The 25,116-nt window shown below is 42.2% G+C and overlaps 1 protein-coding gene and 1 long non-coding RNA gene across 2 annotated transcripts in view; both read left to right on the top strand.

Moving 5' to 3' along the window:
* LOC143508862 (uncharacterized) overlaps positions 1-25,116 on the top strand; it is a 128,446-nt gene that overhangs the window by 3,089 nt on the left and 100,241 nt on the right. The window lies entirely within an intron of this gene.
* Positions 17,327-21,664, top strand: LOC143508861 (extracellular calcium-sensing receptor-like). The gene is made up of 6 exons (XM_076997465.1): positions 17,327-17,562; positions 17,727-18,027; positions 18,376-19,146; positions 19,497-19,721; positions 19,926-20,049; positions 20,751-21,664. Exons 1-6 carry the CDS (start codon positions 17,327-17,329, stop codon positions 21,662-21,664), a joined length of 2,571 nt encoding a protein of 856 aa, XP_076853580.1.

Here is a 25,116-nt window from a genome sequence, read left to right as displayed (position 1 = left end):
GTTGCACCTGTGGTCTGAGGAGACTGAGGAAGAGCCTCTCAAAGGTCTTCATGAGGTGTGATGTGAGTGCTACTGGTCGAAAGTCGTTCAGCTCACTGGTCCGGTTCTTTTTGGGCACAGGAACAATACACGAAGTCTTCCAGAGAGTAGGCACTCTCCCCAGTTGTAGGCTGAGGTTGAAGACCTGTTGGAGTGGTTCACCCAGTTCCGCAGCGCAGGTCCTTAGTAAACGTGGACACACCTTGTCCGGGCCTGCTGCTTTACTGGAGTGGAGTTTCCTCAGTTGACCCCTCACCTGGTCTGCAGTGATGTGTGGAGGAGACTGTGATGAGATGGGGATGGAGGAGGAGGATGCTACTGCAGTAAATGATGGAAGGTGTGTTGAGGGAAGAGGGAGATATGGCTGGAGTGAGGGAGAGGGTGGGGGAGACATGGACTGGTTGAACCGGTTGAAGAAGTTATTCATCTCGTTAGCCTTCTCAACAGTCCCTCCTATGGCTCTGGTCTTTGTGTTGTGGCCAGTGATGGTCTTAACACCTTTCCAGACCTCCCTCATGTTATTCTCTTCAAGCTTAAGCTCCACCTTTCTCCTGTAGCTGTCCTTAGCTTCCCTCACACAGCGTTTCACCTCCTGCTGTGCTGCTTTCATTGCCCCCCTGTCCCTGCTCCGGAATGCGGCCTTCTTCCTGTTGAGGACAGCTTTGACTTCCCGCGTTACCCATGGCTTGTTATTAGGGTAACACCGTACAGTCTTCATGGGGGAAACCACGTCTACACAGAAGTTGAGATAGTCCGTCAGACAGTGTGTCATCCCCTCTATGTCCTCACAGTGTGGGCTAAGCAGCACATCCCAGTCCGTGGTGTCGAAGCAGTCTCTGAGGGCATCTTCCATTCCTGGAGACCACCTCCTGATGGTGTTGGTTGTAACAGGCTGCCTTTGAACCAGGGGTGTGTACTCTGGCTGTAGGTAGACTAGGTTATGGTCAGACTTGCCTAGTGGGGGGAGGGGAGTGGCTGTGTATGCATCCCTGATACTAGCATACAGTAAATCAATGGTCCTGTTTTTCCTTGTTGGGCAATCGACGACCTGGTAAAAGGAAGCTAGGGTAGAATCCAAAGTGGCATGATTAAAGTCTCCAGAGATGATCACAAACGCCTCAGGATGCTGTGTCTGCAGCCTCGCTGTGACCGAATGGATCTTCTCACATGCCTTGGCTGCATCTGCGGTCGGAGGAATGTAAACAATCACGGTAATCACGTGACTGAACTCCCTCGGTAGGTAGTATGGCCGCATGCTAACCGCTAGCAACTCCAAGTCCGAGCAACAAAAGACCGTCTTTACAGTGATGTGTCCAGGGTTACACCAGCGGTTGTTGACATAGATGATGAGCCCCCCACCTTTGCTTTTTCCGCATGCTTTAGTGTCCCTGTCGGCTCTTACAGCAGTGAAACCCCGCAGGTCCACGTTAGCATCAGGTACGAGCTGGGTTAGCCAAGTCTCCGTAAATATAAACAAGCTGCACTCATGGTAGATCCGCTGGTTGTTCAGTGCGGACAGCTCGTCGATCTTGTTCGGCAGCGAGTTCACGTTCCCCATGATTATAGATGGGATGGATGGTTTGCATCGTCTCCGCTTGTTCGCAAGCTCAGCCTTTAGCCTAGCCCCGGCTTTAGCTCCCCTGGGTCTCCTCCTCAATTCCACCGGTATGGGGTGTCGTACTCCGGCTCGTCCCATTGTTCTCAGCGCCAGTAGATCTTCTCTCAAATAAGTGAGTAAACTGGCTCCTGGTTGCGTCTTAACGTTACAAATATCCATGGGATATATTCATAAAACACACTATATCTTCGCAAGAAGAACAAAATGGGTAGAAAAGTGCAGAAAAATAAAAAAAAAGAAAGCTAAAAGTAGGAGCTACTGGAGAGGCAGCCGTCTTACACAGCGCCTGAGGACAATAAGTGGAAGCCTGTGAGCCTGTGTCTCCCCCTATCAGGACTGTGATGCCCTCTGTTCGTTTACAGAGGGCCTGGCAGTTATAATTCAGCGCAATACCAGTTTCAAATGTCAGCAAAATTGACCAATCATATCTTCTCTCTTAGTGGGCGGGCTTAACTGTATGATAATTTCCGCCCGCTGTGGCGACGCTAGCTGTCGTTAGCACCACCGCTAGCTAGTTTCGATTCATCCCTTTGACGTCCTCTGTTTACATATTCCGCTTCCGAGAACCACGGAGCTGTGAACCTTATTTTGTTTGGAAACTTATTTTGCTTAAGACGTTATCTAGTACAGATATTATTGTTTATTACGTTTTTAAAGCTGTACTGTCGTCTCAGTTTTTCTTTATTGCAGTTTATTAAGAAAGGAAAAAAAAAAATTCGGGGGGGGGGGGGGGGGGTTTGGGGGTAGCGGGCCCAGGTTTAAAGGTCACGGTTCGCTACTGAATAAAACCATACATGCAAAATGATTGTATGATTTTACACTGTATGAGTTGTATTTAAAAACAGTTCATATAAGCACATCTTACCGGATAAGCTTGTGGTTCCCATCTATATGCCACAAACTGTTGGGAGCAGGCACAGAATACCTTCTGCGGCGTACTGTACGCAACTGAAGAGCACGTATTTCAACTCCTGGTGGATCTTCACGGCGCATAGATTCTTGAACGCGATGCCCTTAATAAAAGTAAATTTATTGATTTTAGTTAGATGTTAATTTTCATATAAATTAAGAATACTTCTAAAGCTCATTATATGAATGTCTATTGCACCAACCAAAAATGGCCTTCATCTAGAGATAACACTGATATAATACCAGGTACTTGTTATAGGTTGATATAAGTAGAAAATGTTGAAGGGCTATAAGTGGGAAATTAATAAACTATATAAAATCATACCTGAAATTGCAGTAAATTGGATAATTAACAGCTTATGAGTTTTCAAAGAAAACATATTAAAAACAATCTCTGTATGCGTTGTACAAAAAATAAATAAAAAGTGGTATTATGGCAACTCCATCTTCCTCATTAGTCTATGAGGAAGCTGAAACTACTATGGTTCCATACATTGTCCCATTACCACTAATAGTATAGAAATTTGTTTTAAAATGGATTTTACGTCATAGATAACCTATTTACACTTGTACAATCAAATAATTATCATTATTATTTTAATGCCTGCAAAGAACCACTCACTTTGTATCCGAATGCCTCAAGCGTTCAGATGGCCAACCATCATCTTATATCCTGTATTTGGATGACAACTGAGGATCTCACGTACTGTTGCATCCAGCTCTTCATTATTAATATTAGTGAACATGTCAGACACCCTTAAAGTAAAAATTTAGTTGTGTGGTCAGATGACAAAAAATATTTCATTAAGAATTAATTCTTTTTATGCAAGAACTTTGCACTTCTTCAAACAGTTTTGAAAACTTTGCATGGACACATACCTCAGACCATGTTCTGCCATTCGCCAGTACACTGTTCATTCACCAACTCCAAAAAGAACCGCAATGTCCCGGACAGACAAACCTGCTGATAAATAACTTTCAAGGGCTTCCGCGGGCAGTATGTGAGAAGGGCGTCCTAGCTAGGTGCCATCTGAGTTTTGCAATAAAAGAACCACCTCCTCCAAAATTCTGAACACTGCAGGATCGACCTCTGTATCAGCAGATGCCGCTAAATGGAACAAACGGTCCGCCAAAACCTCGACACGAAACAATAAATAATCCGGACTTGCATTTTCAACCAGATCAGCTAAGAGTCTAAGATCTCTGGCTACCTGTTGCCTGTAAGCAGCCATTACTGTCCGGTCTTGTTCTTGGTTACTGCAGATTGAACAAGACATGAACAATCGATCTATAGCAACTGATATCGATCAACCAATAGGATTATCAAGACACGGTAACATCATTGATTGACAGCTTCTTCATTAGCATACAAGGACAAAGAAATACAGAAATAAATAAATACAGAAATAAAAACGGACAAGGAAATACAGAAATAAATAAATACAGAAATAAATACGGACAAGGAAATTGGCTCCCAGTTAAATTTCGTATTGATTTAAAAATTCTATTATTAGCATATAAAGCACTACACGGGCTTGCTCCTGAATACCTCCAGGAACTTATTTCCTACTATGAACCCCCACGTCAACTAAGATCACAGGGTGCTGGTCTGTTATTAGTTCCACAAATTAACAAGGTAACAGCAGGGGGAAGAGCCTTTTCTTATAAGGCCCCCCAGCTTTGGAATAATCTTCCTAAATGTGTCCGGGACTCTGACACAGTCACAATCTTTAAATCTAGGTTGAAAACCCACTTATTTAGTCTAGCGTTTGATAATTAATATCCCCCTTAGATAAAGGTACAGATCCAGGGGTTCATAGACGAAGGGTTTTATGGTAGACTGGGGTGCTGGTGCTGTCATCCTGTCACTGCTCGTGGTCACTCAAGTTTGTTGACAGTGCAGTGGACGGATGCCATTGTCTCAGAATGCCCCCAAGCCTATGTTACCTTCTGGTTCTGCCTTTTTTTAGCTAGGCTGTAATAATTTAACTTAGTGCCGGAGTTGCTGCCACACTCCAGAAATGTTTATAATTTTACCTGTCCTGTATATGTCCTCATACAGAGCTAATTTTCCCTGTTTCATTTCTCCACATGGCTGCCCGCCTGCTTGAGGAATAATGAGATGAGGAGAGACAAGCGATCCATCCTGGCCGGCCACCTCCTGCCTAACCGGATGCCTACACCATGATGGACATTATTACATATTTTTCGGTCTAAATTGACATTATTGCATCTTTTACATTCTGTCTACATTCTGTCTATATTGTTGTTGTTGTCATGGTGACCGGTGTCGGCCAGAGGAGGATGGGTTCCCCCCCTGAGTCTTGGTTCCTCTCAAGGTTTCTTCCTCATGCAAAAAACTAGGGAGTTATTCCTTGCCACTGTCGCCTTTGGCTTGCTCACTGGGGGCTAGGACTCGGCACTTGTAAAGCTGCTTTGTGACAACAACTGTTGTAAAAAGCGCTATATAAATAAAATTTGATTGATTGATTGATTGAAATACAGAAATAAATAAATACAGAAAGAGAAATAAATATAAATGACGAGGTGTATTTATACATTTTTATATTTATATTCATTATTCTTTGCTAATTCGAAATCATTTATTCATTTCCTGACTTATTTATTTATTTATTTATTTTTCGATTTGGCAGACTCGGTCCTCCATAATTAGATGCAGCACAATATAACTTAAAAAAGATGCCTCAATTGTCAAATTTGATCAAGCCAGTTCAAAGATATTCACATTTAAATCGGCCCTATTTTTTTAATGCAATTAACCTAAATCTTGTGATCAAGAAATGTGCGCTAGTTTTAGCATGTGGCTATATTTGCCAGGTTCGCGGTTTTCATGCCAAATTGGGCTTGTTTGAAAATCCAGCCGCGAGTAAAAATTCTGGGGTCGTGAGGTGCGGTTTTTGGGGCTACTTTTGAGTTGGGCTACCGCGGGAGTTACAAGTCAACACTAAGAATCGATCGCGATATAATACTTAATTTGTCTCCATTTTACACACTGGCCACCCCCCCGTCATCAACTTTGGGCTTTGGGCTAGTTTAGGCTGCTGAAGGGCGGGTTTTACACTGACTTTGTGCAGGATATGTTTACAGGACCTGGCAACCCTGGCTAGTTTTAGCATGTGGCTAGTCCGTGCGCGCCGTTATCATGGTTCATCGGACCAACACGTTGTCTTGGGAGCCTTAAAAAACTACCTTAAACTGTACAGACTGGGATAACAATTAAGGAAACAATAAACAAGAATATAATGTAACGGTCCACGTATCTATTAATATCTTTTGAACAGTCCCACAATGTTTTTGAACGGTCCAAACGCGAAGTTAAAATTCAAGCAGGCTCAAAAAGAAACAGAAGCGCGAAATGCGAATTCTTCTAACGGGATGAGAGAAAGTGAACATTCAGTTATGTCATATTACGAAAACTCTGGGAAGAACCTCCTACAAACCGATGAAAACAGCGATTGTTTTTACCGCGCGCTTGCGATGACTGATTTCGCTTAGACAGCCCGACCGGAGAAAATGGCCGCGGCTCAATCATTATCATGCGGAAATATCCAAGTACCTACATTAATGGGGTTTTAAAAAAATCCGCCTCCATCATGTTCTGCGTGGCTGAATATTGTACCGTCCGCCAATGGGCAGCGTCGAGGGGTGGAGTCTTCAGGCCTCCCATCAGGCCCTGCGGTGAGTTCCCTGTTTCCCTGGATGTGTGTTAGTGTTCCCCTTTTCACCTTAGAATCAGTGTTTTTGGCACTTGTTTATGCTCTTAGCGTGTTGCTTATAAAATAACAGTTCGCTAACATTGGTGTCATGACTCATTCTGGTCCTTCTGACTCGACACCGTTACAATATGTAATGAATATGAATCGACTTAAAACTGCAGCATTTTTTTGTTGAAACCTTTCCAGATTAATGGAGAAAATCCTATGCAATTAAAATTCATGTTGCTGCTGGACCACTTCTCAGTTAAGCTAATGCAGATCTGCACTGAAGAAAGAAAGGGTGAAGGAGACCAGGTATGGTTTGTGTAAAAAATAAAAACACCATTATTGGGATCATTGTGAAGATTTTGTCCATTGCATTTTGCATTTTAGGGTATAAATATGCTTTCTCATATGTTAAATATGTAAAGCAAAAAAATAATATGCACCAAGTTTGGCCTACATTTTGTTTAATGTACAGAGCTAGAGCGCAACACAGCCCAGAGCAGGAGCGCAACACAGCCCAGAGCAGGAGCGCCACAGCCCGGAGCAGGAGCGCCACAGAACAGAGCAGGAGCGCCACAGCCCAGATCAGGAGCACTAGCTCACAGTACAAATCAATGTGGCCATTATTTTGAGGTGAGTGACTCTCCCTGCTGCACCACTACACTGGATCTTCGGGATCTGCCACCTCCTGAATCCCTCTTCACTGTACAGAGAAGTCTGATCTCTTTTTGAAATGGCTTTGCAGTAGAGGTCTGCACTCCCGTGGTAATCCCGCGGGACCCGACAGAATATCTTGCGGCGCGGGACAGAATTTAATTGTTACTTGCGGGAGCGGGAGTTTAATTAATCCAGGCGAAGCGGGAGTGGGACCACATATACATGTAGAAAAATCCCGCAAATTAATAGTCTAGAAAATTATAATAATAACAACACAATGATTTCCATGCATAAGGAACAGGACGAAAACAACTAATCATTCAGTAAGTAAGCAATAAAATAATTCAAAATATTGGCTAAGCAACTGATCACGTGAACATGAAGTGGGCGTCATTTTGTCATTTTGATACAGAAATGGCAGAGACTGTAAACAAGGGGTCGGCAACCTTTGAGACATGGAGTGCCAACTTTAGCATGTCCAGTCAATGAGTGTGCCACTATGGCGGTGAGTTTAAATTGTTGACCGAGGAGAGGAGGGGGGGGGGGGGGGGGTGTAAATGGACACAAATTAAGTATTATATCACGATCAATCACCAAGTATAAACGCCTCTGCCGTTCGTGCAAGGTGTGCGTGCGGAGTTGCGATATATTGCTGTTTTAATAAATACATAAGAAAATTTCAAGTACTAAATCTAATTAATTCAATTCATATTAGGATTGCGGGCGGGGCGACAGAAATGTGTATGTGGCGGGCGGGTGCAGTATTAAAACAAGCGGGAGCGGGATTAAAAAAGCAGTCCCGCGCAGACCTCTACTTTGCAGTTTTCATTCTTTGATGAAAACTGATGTCCAGATGTATAAGCTTAACAAAGCTCTGTAGGTTTTCAAAGGGACTCCGATAAGGTGAACGTTTAAAAAAGAGCTTTGTTAACCTGCACACTTGTACCCTAGACATCAATTGTTTTCCAAGGATGAACTTTGAGTAGTAATTTCAATATCAATAAATTTTCTACCTGCAAAGATTCAGAATCTAACCAAGTAAATGATGATTCAAAGACTTATCATTGATACCAAATCATGGTAAATATTTCTGCTCATAAGAACTATAATATTTGTAATGTTATTGGCACAAAATTAACAGCAGCTAACTTTGGATTTTGTCTGCAACTTTTTAACAGGCAGACTTCTGCTTTTCACTTCTGAGTGGCCAATGACCAGATCCTGCAGATTTCTTCTCTGCAACATATGGAGAATACAACCCTTTCTTTCACAGTAAGCTACCCAGGTGCTTTTACAGTCTCTCATCATCTCAAAGCTGGACTACTGCAACTGCTTTCTTACGGATCTTTCTCTATGGGTCATCAGACCGCTACAAACTGATCCAGAATGCAGCAGCACGATGGTCTTCAATCTCCCCTAGTTCACATGTCACTCCAGTGCTGCATTCTCTTTACTGCCTTCCAGTAGCTGCATACATCAGATCTAAAACCTCGATGCTTGCTTGCAAAGCCAAAAATGGCCATGGTCAAAGCCCCATCCAAACCTTGAGTACTTTGAACCTCAAGTACGGCTTGGCTTAAAATGCCATGCTTAAAGTCTCACGGAAAACAAACTTCAAGACCTGTCCTGGCTCCGAGATAGTGGAATGAGCTTCCATTGACTGTCCAGACTGCAGAGTCCTTAGCATTCTTCAAATGTAGACTGAAGACTCATCTGTAGAACAGACTAAATCTCTAGCACTTGTCATAGTTGTTTTCGTTGTATGATTTAGTACCTATGTGAATTTGCATTTCTTGTAGGTATCCATTTTAATTTCTGTAGTTTAGCAATATTCAGCCTATGTTTTTGTGTTCTTCTAGGTATTTGCATTGATTTCTGTAGTTTAGTAGTATTCTGGTTCGAGGGTATCTTGAATTCTGACCTATCTATGTACTATTTAGAATTAATTCTGTGAACAGATGGCAAAGCACTTCGTAAGGCGCTCTGGATAAGAGCGTCTGCTAAATGCCCTACATGTAAATGAGAAGGAGTGTATCTTTCATGTCACATCAGTGTTATGTGTTTGTAGTTGTGTTCAGGCTACTGATATTGATGATAGAGAAAGACACTGAGTACAATCCTGGGGATTTAAATGATTAAAAGTGATGATAGAGGACGTTGAGGTGCTCAACATTGGTATAATATACTTTTTCATTTGTATAAAATAACTTTGCAGTTTGCATTCCACATTTGAATTTGTCCTGGAAGTCATGATGAATATGGACAGGAAAAATCTGTAAAATTACGGTACTTCTCTGCAGAACCTTTTGTGCTGTCACTTTATTGAAAGTGCTTAATTGTACTAATTCAGGGAAAAATTGTAAAATAAAAGGTATTTCTCTGCAAAACTATTAGTGCTGTCACTTTATTGAAAGTGCTTAATTGTATTAATTCAGGGAAAAGTTGTAAAATAAAGGTGTGACGGGCAGGGGTGGGCAACTAAAAGGAAGTGATCACGCCAAGTCTCAGGGGAAAAGGATGGTTTAATAGAAAGTGTGCAAACCAATACCCGTGCAAAAGATCCAAATTAAGGATATAATGACCAGCGGTCAACTGGTACAAAGACAAGACATATATAGGCAAACAAACGACCCTCAGGTGAGACTGATCACGGGCTCCGCCCACCTGAGGAACGCACATGACGTCATCAAACAACAACAACAACAGCCGCTGTGGACGGAGACGGCCGGTAGGGGGCCGCCTCACCATGACAAAAGGTATTTCTCTGCAAAACTTTTAGTACTGTCACTTTATTGAAAGTGCTTAATTGTAATAATTCCGAAAAAAGTTGTAAAATAACGATATTTCTCTGCAAAAATATTAGTACTGTCACTTTATTAAAAGTGCTAAATCATAATAATCCAGGAAAAATCTGTAAAGTAACGGTATTTCTCTGCAGAATGTTTAATGAATTTTTCTGTAAATTTATTGTTTTTCCACTTAATTTAAATCAGGGTTTTTTACTTTAAAATTAAAGTTTTTGTTTGGCAGCCGCTGCTGCCAGTTGTTCACTGTTTTTTTACAATTTCTTTTTTTACAGTGTGCCAACTCCTTCTCCTTGGCCTCTCGAGCGCACCTAAGAAGACCCTCACAGATGGGGACTGTCTCCAGCTCTGCAAGTGTCGCGGGAGCACTGCGAAGGTGCGCAGGGGAAGGGGCACGATGCCATTTGTCCTTCTTCTTCCCTGGCTTACCTTTCTTGGCTCACGACACATAACCCGGCATTCTGCATTGGGCTTATCTTTCTGTAATGGTGAGGGGTAGACAGCATGATGAGGTGTTTCCAGTGTAAAACATACATGTTTATTGATATTGGAAGCACAGGCAGAGCACATTCAGCACATTCAATAACACCATCCCATGCCAACGGAAGTACATATATGGACGGAGACAACATAAACACACGCCGAAAGAGGCTATATTGTGACAACTTTTTATTAAATTACATTTATTTTCATGTATAATAGATGCACTATATTACCAAAAGTATTGGCTCACCCATCCAAATAATCCAAGTAATATTTACATGGCCACAGGTGTATAACATCAGGTACCATGCAAAATGTTTTTACAAACATTTGTGAAAGAATGGGTCACTCTCAGGAGCTCAGTGAATTCCATCATGAACCTGTGATAGGATGTGCAAAAAAATCCAGTCATGAAACTTCCTCACTCCTAAATATTCCACAATCAACTTTCAGCTGGATTATAAGAAAATTGAAGTGTTTGGGAATGACAGCAACTCAGCTACAAAGTGGTAGGCCACGTAAACTGATGGAGCGGGGTCAGCGAATGCTGAATTGCATAGTGCGAGGAGGTTGCCAACTTTTTGCAATCAATCACTACAGACATCCTGATCTCAACCCAATAGAACACCTTTGGGATGAATTAGAGCAGAGAACCAGGCTAGCTCGTCAAAACTCAGTATGAGACCTCACAAATGATCTTCTGGAAGAGTGGTCAAAAATGAAGAACAGTGCTCCTCCCCCCACTATGAAAGCCATCTAGCCATCTCAAAGGAATATTGAACATGACTGACATGATTGCCCCACACCCGCTATGACTTCTCACAATGCTGCTCATGCTGCTCCACATGCTGTTCACACACTGCTCCACCAACCCGGTCTCATTCCCCATGCGTATGAAATTGTACAATTGAGACAAACGTAATTTTCGCCTAAACGTATTCATTCTTTTATTCTCTGTTTCTGGTTCTTCTCGGGTTCTGATATGCCTAAATGAACTGATTAGTATCCAAGCTTAAATAATGATGGATTAAAAAAAGATTAGACATTTGACGTTTTGCGACACCACATATGGAAACATTCCAACATATGTATGTATTTATGTGCTCAGACAAATACTCTTACTGTGAAGTTCTGCATACATTGGTAAGGTTGCTATCCAATTTGAGCGTGATTGCGACCATCGATATCAAGGGTTTGAAGCAAAGATTGTTTAAGGGCACTACTGTTATGTTCTTAACATACTTGAACGCACACAGAGAGTGAACTAATTAAGTGGTTTAATCGTAAACGGCAAATACACACACGGCAGCTGTACACTTTCAGTCCTCGTGTTCAAACTAAAACCAAAACTACATGATGATGATGATGATGATGATGGATACTTTATTGATCCCAGAGGGAAATTACATATCCCATGATGCTCTAGTATTACAAAGTGCACTACGGATACCTGTTTAGCTCAACGTACAAAATCTGATACACTACATATTCCTCCCCCTTAAATATGAAAGTTCTGAACATTGGTTATACACTCTTCACTCTTGAGGGTTAGCACTTTTATTTTACAAGTCAAGACGATCAGGTGGCTTCCTGATCCTCTGTGGATTTCTTCTTAGGGTTGAAGTCTCTGAACTAACAGCAACATCAGAAGCTTGTGGAGAAGAAGCAAAAGAAGTCTTTGGTATGTTCGTATTTGACAGCTCGCTAGCTAAAGCTAGATCTGAGTCATCGGTCACTGCAGTTCCAGCAGGTTGACTTGAAAGTAACTGCTCAACATGTCTCCGCCAAACTTGGTTGTCCTGAGTGCTGACCTTATATGAAACGGGTCCAGTCCTTTGCAGAACAACTGCAGGAACCCACTTTTGTTTTGTGCAGTAGTTGCGAGCAAGAACATGATCTCCCTCCGAGAACTGTCGATCTTTGGAACACTTGCTGCATTGATTGACCTGGCTTTGTTGTTTCTTGCGGACGTGTGTTTCAGTAGGTGTGGGCCTCATCAAATCAAGTCGTGTGCAAAGCTGTCGTTTCATGAGGAGACATGCAGGAGATTCTCCAGTGGAGGGGTGTTGCGATACTTGAGCAGGAATGTAATCAAACGCTGCTTGAGAGGAGCTTCATGCTTTGAAGATTTCAGTGCATGCTTTATGGTCTGGATTAATCTCTCCGCTAGCCCATTCGTGGATGGATGATATGGACTTGAGAGCGTGTGTTTGATGCCATTATTTTGTAGAAACTCCTCCATCTCTTTAGATACAAATGATGGGCCGTTATCGGTAACGATTTGCTCTGGCAGCCCAAACCGTCCAAACATCTCCCTCAAAACTTGAATCGTGGCCTCAGAAGTGATTGTAGGCATGACTGAAACCTCAGGCCATTTCGAATGGGCATCTACAGCCACCAACAACATAGCACCCTCTACTGGCCCTGCAAAGTCAAGATGCACACGTTGCCATGGGCTTTTTGGCCACTCCCATGGATGTAGTGGAGAACAGCTTGGTGTATTGCGATCTGATAGACATGATGGACATGATTTGGCAGTTTCCTCAATTTCCCTATCCAGTCCAGGCCACCAAAAATAGCTACGTGCTAACTCCTTCATACGGACAATGCCACAGTGTCCAGATTGCAGCTCCATTAACACTGATCTTCTCAATTTGTGAGGGATGATCACACGCATGCCCCACAATAAACATCCAGCAGTGACTGTTAACTCCTTCCCCCGTGAAAAGTAAGGGTGGAACTCAGGTACATCTGCCATCGTTTGTAGTGACTGACCTTGCATAATGAAATGTAGCACCTTTGACAGTACCGGATCTGTTCTGGTTGCTTGTTTCACCTGGAGAGCCGTGACAGGTGTGTTGTCCACCATCTGAAAGTAGAAGATTTTCTGGTCCGTACTCTGTGGAAAATCAGGGAGGGGGAGCCTTGACAAACCATCCGCATTTCCGTGAGCTGATGATTTCCTGTATTTAATCTCATAGTTATGAGCGTTAAGGATGAGTGCCCAGCGCTGACGTCTGCTTGCGGCCAGTGTTGGGAGACCCTTGTGTGATCCAAAAATGGATGTAAGTGGATGATGGTCTGTTAACAGTGTGAATTTGTGTCCAAATATGTACGTATGAAATTTCTTCACCCCAAAAATTATGCCCAGTGCCTCTTTCTCGATCTGAGGGTATTAAGTCTCTGCTTTACTCAGAGTTCTTGATGCAAAAGCAATTGGTCGCTCTTCACCAGTTGGTAAGATGTGAGACACTACAGCCCCAACACCATAAGGAAACGCATCACATGCCAGTTGAAGGGGCAAAGAGGAATCAAAGTGTGTTAGCACTGTTTCATTCGTGAGTGCTGCTTTTACTTTGTTGAAAGCCCTATCACACTCTCTAGACCAGTTCCATGTTTTGCCCTCACACAGCAATTCATGCATTGGTTTCAATAAAGTAGCCAATTGGGGTATATTGAATCGGCCATAATAGTTCAGTAACCCAAGGAATGACCTGAGTTGGCTGATGTTCTCTGGGGCAAGGGCATCTACAATGGCCTTCACTTTTGATGGGGCAGTATGCAAACCATCAGCATCAATTACATGGCCCAAATATTCCACTGAAGGCTTAAAAAAATTGCACTTATCTTTTCGTACACGTAGACCATACTCATCAAGTTGCCCCAGTACCTTGTCCAAATTGTTCAAGTGCTCTGCATCATCACGCCCTGTCACTAAAATGTCATCAAGATAACACTGTACTCCTTGAAGACCACTCAGGATTTGATCCATGGCATGTTGGAAAAGTGCTGGTGCTGAAGTAATACCAAATGGTAACCTGAGGTATCTGAACAATCCTCTATGAGTGTTAATCGTGAGATACTTCTGAGAGCTTTCTTCCACGTGCATTTGGAGGTATGCTTGAGAGAGATCGACTTTGCTGAATTTCTTGCCACCAGCCAGCCCCGCAAAAAGATCTTCAATTACAGGGAGGGGGTACTGTTCGATTACTAGCACTGGATTTACAGTAACCTTGAAATCTCCACACAAACGAACGGTACCGTCATGTTTGAGGACTGGAACTACAGGGGTCACCCATTCACTGTAGGAGGTAGGTACAATCACACCTTGTTCCAGCAGACAATTTATATCAGCATCTACCTTTGGCCTGAGAGCATATGGAACACTTCTGGCTTTAAGAAACCTTGGCTGATGATCTAGATTCACCTGGAGCCTCACCTTTATGTCCTTCATGCTTCCCAGTTCATCTCTGAACACAGAATTGTGCCGTTCTAGCACTGTTCTCAAGCTAGGTTCTTCTGCTGATATTGATTGTACTTTTGACCAGTCCAACTGTAATTTCTCCAGCCACTGTCTTCCCAGGAGTTCTGGATTTCTCCCCTTAACCACATAGAGCGACAAACTTGCTTTCCGTCCATTTAGCTCCACTTGGACCTGTGCTTTACCAAGCACTGGGACTGTCTCACCCGTGTAAGTTTTTAACTGGACATTGGAATGTTCCAGTTTCACATGGTATAGCTTCTCCTTGTAGAGTATTTCAGATATCAGTGAGACAGCAGCTCCTGTATCAATTTCCATGTTTATTGGATGCCCTTCTATTAGCACTGTGGTTCCATAAGCTGCAGAGCCCCCTTTTACTGTCAGTATCTTAATTGGCAGCGCATCCTCTGTGTCGCTTTCACTGCTATTTCCTGGTGTCTCTTTCACACAGTGCACATCCTTCTTTTTATAATACGAATTTGGGTGTTTTCCCCTCTCTGGTTTATTGTAATGAGTTCTACTCTTCTGTATAGAACTCTTGCAAACTCGTTCCACGTGACCCTTTTTATCACATTTATGGCAAATAAGTTCTTTTGCCCAGCACTCATTAGGTAGATGTCCAGTTTTTCCACACCGATAGCACGGTTTTGTCTTCGACTTATCCTGTCCAGCTGTAACACTATGCACTCTGGCTGAAACACCTAGCTGCTGTGCCTCTTTTGCCACTAATTCCATGGACAGTGCGATTTCAATGGCTTTCTTTAATTAAAGTGAGGTCAGCTTCAGTGAGCAACCGTTTCTGTATTGCCTCACTTCTCAACCCACACACCAGCCTGTCACGGAGAGCATCATCCAAGTTGTTCTTAAAATCACAGTGTTCAGTAAGTCTTTTTAATACTGCAACATATTGTGAGATGGTTTCCCCCTCATCTTGGTTTCTCTTATGAAACCTAAATCTCTCTGCAATTCGGTGAAAAATGAGAGTCCAGAACTCCAACAATCTCATCATATGACAGTGTACCTGGTTTCTGTGGTTGAACCAAGCTTCTCAGCAGGCCAAACACTTTTGCTCCCAACACACTGAGGAAAGTCGCAACTTTAACTTTATCCTTGATGCTGTTTGCTGCTACAAAGAAGTCGAACCTCTCCAAATCTCCACTGACTCGTCAAACGGTCCAAACGCTCCCGTAAGCGCAGCCATTTCTTTCGGTCTTTATATATGTCAATCGCGCCTGTGCAGCTAACGTTAGCCTCTCACAGCTCCAGCCGAGAAGTTTTTCGTAATGACTGCAGTAACGTGCAGCGCAAGTTCGTCAATCCTCGTCGCCAGTTTTCTGTTATGTTCTTAACATACTTGAACGCACACAGAGAGTGAACTAATTAAGTGGTTTAATCGTACACTTTGTACGATTAAAGTGGTTTAATCAAGTGGTTTAATCGTACACTGTACACTTTCAGTCCTCGTGTTCAAACTAAAACCAAAACTACATATCCCATGATGCTCTAGTACAGGGGTAAGCAATTATATTTTTCCGCAGTCCAATTTTGGTGGATAGCTCTGACCTGAGGTCCGGGGCGGCGTTGGCGAACGTAAGTTTTTTGGGGGGGTTGGGGGGGGTTGGCGAACGTAAGTTGTTGAGCGGGGGGAGGGGGAGGGTGTGGCGAACGTAACACTCGTCACGGAGTGTTTTTTCAATAACCCTGAAATAAATGCTCCGGTTTAAAATGTAGTCTCCCGTAGAAATTTAAAAATATTTTTGGCATTTGGGTCCGTATCCAGTTAATCAGGAATGTGATTGGGTCCGGACAGGACGGCGTTCAGGTCCGGATCCGGACCGCGGTCCGCCATTTGGTGACCCCTGCTCTAGTACGGATACCTGTTTAGCTCAACGTACAAAATCTGATACACTACAACTACATTTCATACAGCCTGAAGTGAAAGTGAGCGCCTATCAGCTATCGGACTGTGTGCACTTCCGCCCGAGCCACTGGACACAGAATCACCGCGCGCCTTCCCTCCACACAGTGAGTGTCTAAGCAGTCCGGTGCTTAAACTTGCTTAGTAAACTAGCTTAGATTAGCTAGCATGCCTTTAATTAACTTGAGATTTGATTAGTATCACAGTTTAGTTTCTATAAAGTTATGTTGCCCTCAAAATAAGTGCACCATGTAGAAGTTTACTTTTGACATGCTAAGAATGCGTGTCAGTGTTTAACAGGTGAAAATGTTCTTTGCTAGCTTGCGTTAGAGCTGGCCTAATTATGTGCCTCTAATTATGTATAACTAAATAATACACAGGTCTAGACTAACATTACTCAATCTGTATGTCTATTATTGAATGATATAGAAATGACATTTCAGCTAGAGCTGATTGATATGTGAATTGTGAAAAAATGAGTTAAAGAGTTCACAGCCCAACCCATAATGATAATGTGACATCACATTATCATTATAATTAACACTGAATGCATAAACACAGAACAATACGTTATAGTTATCATGATTAACACCAGTGGCGGAGCTAGACTTTTTTTTTCAAGGGGTGGCCAATGGGTGAGCAATGCTTTATCAGAGGGGTCCATATACAAATGATGAACGAAAGGAAACAAATATTTTCCCTTAAAATGACCATTTCCAGTGGTAGTAGTAGGGGTGGCAAGGGCTCTGTCACCCCTTTGGCTCTGCCACTGATTAACACTGAATACATAACCACACCTCCTGTGCCCATTTCACACCCACATTTACTGACAGCCCCTCACTACATGCTGTCTATATAAACCACTGTAGAAAAGACATCCAGACCTTCAGAGTGCTGGGAGGCACCAAACCCACCATGCAGATCACTTCAAGTCTGGTGCCATTTGTATCAGTGCTGTGGATGACTGTGTTCAGCCCTGTAGGATGTAAAGCAAACCCAATCAGCTGCAGAATGTTGGCTGAGCCTCAGATGCCTGTTTTTTCCATGAATGGAGATTTTATAATCGGAGGGATTTTCACTATTCATTACTTCACGAATGCAGGACAAAACACCTACACTAAGCTGCCTCCACAGCTACAGTGCACAGGGAGGTCTGTCTGTGACGGCGGAGGGGGTGTGGGCATGATATTTAACATTTCATTATATCCGTTGATATTTTGTAGTCCTGTGCTGCATATTACCTTAATAATAAAATATTTTAAGTTATTATGAATATATATTCTAATATTTTAATTTTCTTACTCTCTCCAAACAGCATGGACTTCAGACAGCTGCATTTCGCTCGTGCTATGGAGTTCGCCATTCGCGAGATCAACAACAGAACCGATCTCCTACCGGGCATCACATTAGGGTACCAGATATACGACTCGTGCTCTGACGTACAGATGGCAATTAAAGCTGGATTTCAGTTTGAAAACGGATTGGACCCCGCTTTCAACGAGACTAGTTCTTGTTATAAATCTGTAGCGGCCGCTGTACCTGCTGTCGTGGGGGATTCCGCTTCCACACCGTCAATTAGCCTGGCCAGAACGCTCGGTGTCTTTGGAATTCCACAGGTGAAAATTACTGGCTCTATGTCATTTGATTAAAGGCATGCAGGAAAATTCCTTGCTGTCGTTTATAACAAATTAAAAAGAATTTTCAATAATTATTTATTTCGAACTCAAACCATAAATTAAAATATACATTTATATGAATATAAACATATATATATATATATATATATATATATATATATATATATATATATATATATATATATATATATATATATATATAAATGCGTTATATATATGTATGGTGATTATTTATGAACCAGATCGCGGTAACACAAAAGTTCCCTAAAACGTACTCATTCTACTTATATCGGTTCTTTCTCCTTTTGTCCACTGACTAAATCACAGGTGAGTTACTATGCAACCTGCGCGTGCCTCAGTGATAAGCGGGAGTTTCCCACCTTCTTCAGGACGGTACCTAGTGACGAACACCAAGCGGCTGCACTGGCGAGAATGGTGAAATATTTGGGCTGGATATGGATTGGGGCCGTACGCAGCGACACTGACTATGGAAATTACGGGATGGCAACGTTTCTAAAGGCTGCGCAGGAGGAGGGGATCTGTGTAGAGTACTCCGAGGCCTATTTCAGGACACAACCGCGCAGTAAACTGGAGAAAGTGGCAAATGTCATACGCAGATCAACTGCACGGGTAATAGTAGCGTTTGTTCAAGCAGGTGACATGCCATTGCTTTTGGATGAACTGGCACGGGAACCACCGCCTCCGCTTCAGTGGATTGGCACTTCGTGGATAATAAATGCAAACCTTTTGCGGTATAACATTTGTGCCGGGGCTTTAGGTTTCGGTGTTCCCCGGTCAGTTATTCCTGGTCTTCGTGAATTTCTACTAGACCTGTCCCCAGCACAAGCATCGAAATCGTCCATATTAACGGAGTTTTGGGAGAGCTCGTTCAGCTGTAGCCTAAAAGGGCGGACAGGCGTGCGGCAGTGTGACGGCAGTGAGGACATCCGCGCGCTACAGAACCCATACACAGACACGTCACAGCTGCGTAACACTAACTTGGTGTATGAAGCTACATACGCCATAGCGCATGCTTTACATGGTGTTATCTGTAATGAAACTGAATGCGCCAAGACCATTAAAGTCTCACCATGGCAGGTATCAATCCGCTCAATTTAAAAACAGCTAAATAAAAGATAAAAAATAAATAAATAAAACCTCCATTTTCACTGAAATGATAAGGCATCTATTAATGAGATATGACGAAAAATCTTGTCTTACAGGAAATCTTTCTTCAGTAGTTAAGTTAAGCTCTTATTATACAAAGAACAGAGTGGATACATATGCATATACAGACTATCATCCTTACACGTGTATTCAAACAAAACCTGCAATGCACACATTCACAGACCGCTGTAAAGTGTTTATTTAAACCCTACAGGGCTACATGTGAATCAAGTTGTTTATAAAAGAAATTCATAGAGTGCCATAACCTTTCACCACTCCAGATATTCAACCAACTGAAGAGAGTGAACTTCACCACAAACAATGGCTACCAGGTCAACTTTGATTCCAATGGAGATCCCGCAGCTGCCTTTGAGCTCATTAATTGGCAGTTCAAAAAAGATGGTGCTTTAGACATTGTGACAGTGGGATACTTTGACTCGTCCAAACCTAGAGGACAGGAGTTCAGAATGAGCAGTGCAATCAGCTGGGTGGGAGGACAGACTGAGGTACTGTAAAACACACCCTTTACTTACACATTATAAACCTGGGTTTCTCAAAATTTAGGGCTGAAGGACAACAGCATAGTACTCTTTAGTGTTTAAATTTCAACTAAGAACTAATAAATCAAATAAGGATAAAAAGTGAATTGTGTGGAATATTTGCACCCAGGAGGAAACCTTTTTCGCCTGATGCTATTATGTCTTTTTTAGATGACAGTGTCTGTGTGCAGTGAGAGCTGTCCTCCAGGCACCAGGAAGGCTGTACAGAAGGGAAGGCCTGTCTGCTGCTATGATTGTATACCATGTGCAGAGGGAGAGATCAGTAATAAGACAGGTTGTGAATCACAATAAACAGCAGCACTTTCATTTAATTTGATTTCAAGATTATTGTAAAAAATATATATTTTTTTATTTTGTATACAAGTCAATCCTAACAATGTAAATTATTTCCCCAGCATTAATGAATGATTATTGACAAATATTTCCAACAGTATGACGCACAAACCTCAAAAGCAAATGTTATCCTCTGTTCTGAGCACTGGCTAGAAAGAGCATTATAGGTTGCTGACCAGAGAAATATTAATGATATGCTGAACAGTGCCACCAGTACATTTTTGTTTTAGTAATGGTATAATGACAATGTATTGATATTTATACAAGAAATGTTCATAGAAAATAAAAGAAGACAATTTTCCAAAAAAATATCACTACAACAGGAAAATGTATTAAGAGTGAACATTTGCATTTAGGTTTTTGCTCAGGTATAAGGTGAGGTCACTCTGAACATTTCCCACACTTGCCTTTTTCAATTTTTTTCTTTTTATTTAATATTGCATACATATTTCTTGTATTTTCTGACTATACTCTAATAAAGTGAACAAGAAATAATTTTATCTGGTCATTGTAACAACAAATCTAATGGAGTCCTAAGACGTTCAGACAGTGCTGTATAAATACAATAATTAAGCTGTCTTTACTTCGCATTAAGTGTTCTGTGTATGAACACATTCTTACTTTGTTCTTGGAATCTTTCAGACTCTGTGGATTGTGTGCACTGCCCTCCTGAGTTTTGGCCAAACATCAAACAAGACATCTGCCTCCCCAAACCTGTTGAGTTCCTGTCCTGGGATGACACGTTGGGAATTACCCTGACAGTGTTCTCCATCACTGGGGCCTTCATGTCTGTGTGTGTTACTGCTGTCTTCTACAAACACAGGACATCTCCCATCGTCAGAGCCAACAACTCAGAGCTGAGCTTCCTGCTGCTCTTCTCTCTGACTCTGTGTTTCCTCTGTTCACTTACTTTCATTGGTCAGCCCTCTGAGTGGTCCTGTATGCTGCGCCACACAGTGTTTGGGATTACCTTCGTCCTCTGCATCTCTTGTGTTCTGGGGAAAACAATAGTGGTGTTAATGGCCTTCAGGGCTACACTTCCAGGCAGTAATGTCATGAAATGGTTTGGGCCTCCACAACAGAGACTCAGTGTTCTTGCCTTCACTCTCATACAGGTCATTATTTGTGTGCTTTGGTTAAAAATATCCCCTCCTTTCCCCTTAAAAAATCTAAGACACCACAAAGAACGGATAATATTAGAATGTGGTTTAGGTTCTGCTATAGGTTTCTGGGCTGTTCTGGGATATATAGGATTCCTTGCACTTTTGTGTTTTATTTTTGCTTTCCTAGCACGGAAGTTGCCTGATAACTTTAATGAAGCCAAATTCATCACATTCAGCATGCTCATATTCTGTGCAGTTTGGATCACCTTTATTCCAGCTTATATCAGCTCTCCTGGAAAATTCACTGTAGCTGTGGAGATATTTGCCATTTTGGCCTCAAGCTTTGGTTTAATTATCTGTATTTTTGCTCCTAAATGTTTCATAATTGTGTTTAGGCCAGAGCACAATACTAAGAAACACCTTATGGGTAAAGTTCACTCTAAAGCTCTTTGAGATCCTCTCTGAAATACAAGAGACACCATTCTCAACACACATACACATACATACACAATACACACACAATTTCAAATGCACCCTCAGCAACCAGTTTTATTTCTGAAGCAGTCATCAAAATATAGGATTGTTACTTCATATAATCTAGTATTTGGCTATTAGAGCATAATTTTCTTTCATTGGTTTGGTATCTTCCCTGTGATTTTAATGTTGAAAATAAAAAAAAAATTAACAATAGCAATTCGTCTTCTACTTAACAGAGAATAAACTTCTGCACTGATCATTATGATTTACGACCTTCTTTACCTCTGAATGAACGTGACGCTGTCAGTCACCCGTCATCCTGTAAATCAACATCATCCTTTCAATCAGTCATGCCGTCATTCATTCATGTTCCTGTCAAAATTAAGCAATGTGATGTATTATGTTTTTAAATAACTTTTGTTTGAGATGCGGGGCAAAAACTCAAAGGGAAGGATTGCTGGCTGAGTTCAAAGTTAACTTTATTATCCCAGAAGGGAAATTCAAATGGTCATGGTGCATATGGTACAAACAACATAAACAGGGTAAAAATAAAAAAAAAAATACCACACACACACACATACACAGTACTACAGTGTCAAGTCCCTTGCTGAGAACTGTGTCTTTCATTAACCATTCTAATTGCAGAAGGAACGAATGACTTACTGAACCTAGTTGTTCTTATTTTCCTTTGTAGTAGCCTCCCCGTACCACGTTGACTTAACTGGAATCTATTATGTAAAGGGTGGGTAATGTCTGCAATAATACTTCCAGCCTTGTGTAGTATGATATCTTGAAACAGCTGGGCAGCTGATGTTTGATTGCACCCAATTATCCTACTAGCTGTTTTAATAATGCGTTGCAATTTATCCTGGTCTTGTTTACGCATGCTACCAAAGACACAGACCAGACCAAAGGACAAGACACACTGAAGTACAGACTTGTAAAATAGCTCTAAAATATGAGTGTCAACATTAAAACTACGCAATTTTCTTAAGAAAAACATTCTTTGTTGAAGCTTCTTCACCTTAAAAGCGGCACATTTGTCGAATCTCAACTGATCATCAATTTCAACCCCTAAATATTTGTAAGTATTAACTCTCTTTATCGGTGTATTGTTGATGACAGTGTTTGGTGCTTCTTCTGCACTATGTCTAAAGTCGATAACCATTTCTTTTGTTTTGCTTGCGTTAACATTAAGGAAATTGTCAGAGCACCATTTTATGAAGCTCTTCACTTCCTCTTCAAAGCTGGTCATTGACAGCTCCCCTGCTTTCAAGAACCCCACCAGGGCAGTGTCATCTGCATACTTAAAATAAGAGTGTGTAGTCGTAAGAGCACGACACTCATTGGTATAAAGTGTATAGAGTATGGGAGACAGCACACACCCTTGGGGAGCACCTGTGTTAATGACCTTAGGGGATGAGATGGCCTGATTAAATCTAACCTGCTGAGTACGATTTAACAGGAAGTTATTAATCCATATGATGAGCCTTGGGTTAACACCTAACTTGACCAGTTTGTCCACCAGTAGGTGGGGTTGGATGGTATTGAATGCGCTGCTGAAATCAATAAAAACAATCTTTACAAAGCTGTGAGGCTCCTCTAGATGTTCAAATATACTGTTTGTCATGGTTAGCAGTGCATCCTCCACTCCCCGCCTTGGCTGGTATGCAAACTGGAGAGGGTCCAAAGATGGTGCCACCTCACTAAGCAGATGTTTCAGTATGATTTTCTCTAAGCATTTCATGGGCACTGATGTTAATGCCACCGGTCTCAGATCATTCATCTCTTTGGGCCTGTTATTCTTTGGCACAGGTACAATCAGAGACTGTTTCCACTGAGCCGGGATTTGTCCTGTTTCTATTGACTGCTGAAACAGCATTTGAAAAAGGCGGTGAATCATGGACTCTGATTCCCGTTAAAGAATCAACACACTGAGACAGAGAGATCTCCCTTTTTTCCTTTAATATATCTTGCTCTTGACATCATTTGTAACGTGTGTGGAAGTGCGTGTGTGTGTGTGTATGTGTGTGTGTGTGTGTGGTAACGTGTGTGACGTGTGTGACGTGTGGTATTCCCTCAAGAACGAACACAGGAAATATGGAAAAAACCCACGGAAAGTCCAGGCAGCTTCGGTTCACTCACTAGTTGATCTGCCGCTTGTCAGTGTGTGACAGCAATTTTCCCAACCCGTTCGGACTGCATTACCACCGTTACCTAGGAGATGGTTTTACCCGTTGCGCTTTCTAACAACTTTATTTTGATCTTCATTTACCATTCTCAGCCTCTCTGCTTCTCCAGCTTTCACAGAGTGCCGTGCACTATAACATAGCCAACTGTCTACCAAAGCCCCATCCCCATGCCCATGACCCACTCCACTAGTCACACACACACACACACGCACGCTGACTCACCCCAGCTAGGTCCGCACACATCAAAGTGCTCCCTTATCTAACTTAGTTCATCTCCCAGAAATGATTAACAATTGACAATTGCCTTGATCTTCACCTGTCACACACACACACACACACACACACACACACACACACACACACACACACACACACAAACACACACACACACACACACACACATTCCTCCGCATGGTCCACTTGTGTCAAAATGATTAACAAATAACAATTGCCCTGAACTTCAACTCTGACTGACTCTTTCAGAATATGCTTTCACCCCAGCTATGTTCACTTTCGTCCCCCACCTAGGTCCGCACAAGTCAAAGTGCTTAAAAACAAACCCCTAAAAAAAACCTTTCCACCCCAGCCTTTCCAACTCATCGCAGAATAGGATACGTGCTTATTTAGAACTTCGGATATTCTGATGTATATTGATTTAATTTCTAAACCCGCTTCTATTCCGTAAGAATCTATCTCAACTGACCAATCCTGTGCACGCTTTCAAGCTTTTTGTCACGTCTAGCTCCGCCCTCCTTCCTAGTCTCATGTCATCTGCCCTAACCCCACCTTGTTTCCCTGTCTCCTTGGTTTCCCTTCTGTCTGCCATGCCCCTGTCCTCAATGTTTCCACCTGCGTCTCGTTTCACCTCCATGTTTCAGTATATTTAAATGTTGCGCTGGAGTTCTTGGGAGATGGTAGCGTTGGCATTACTGGAAGATATTGCTAATGGCCGAATTCGATGAGAGCGCGTTTTCCGTGACCATTATGATTTTTTGGCCGATGATGATGACTGGGTTATAAGCCGTTTCAGATTTCCAAGAGCTGTCCTCTTGGAACTCTGTCCTGAGTTGTGCCAGTTTTGGAGAGAGAAAGCAGTTGACCAGGCAAACCTTAAAAAGCTATTTGCAGTGATAGCCGGTTTCCCTAATGTAATCGGAGCGATCGACTGCACACACATTTCTATAAAGGCATCATCTAAGGAGGAATTTGCTTATGTGAATAAAAAGCACTTTAATT

The sequence above is a fragment of the Brachyhypopomus gauderio genome, chromosome 2 (assembly GCF_052324685.1).
Source record: "Brachyhypopomus gauderio isolate BG-103 chromosome 2, BGAUD_0.2, whole genome shotgun sequence".
In the NCBI taxonomy this organism is placed as follows: domain Eukaryota; kingdom Metazoa; phylum Chordata; class Actinopteri; order Gymnotiformes; family Hypopomidae; genus Brachyhypopomus; species Brachyhypopomus gauderio.
The sequence above is the reverse complement of the archived record's forward strand: the minus strand, read 5'-3'. Positions and strand labels throughout refer to the sequence as shown.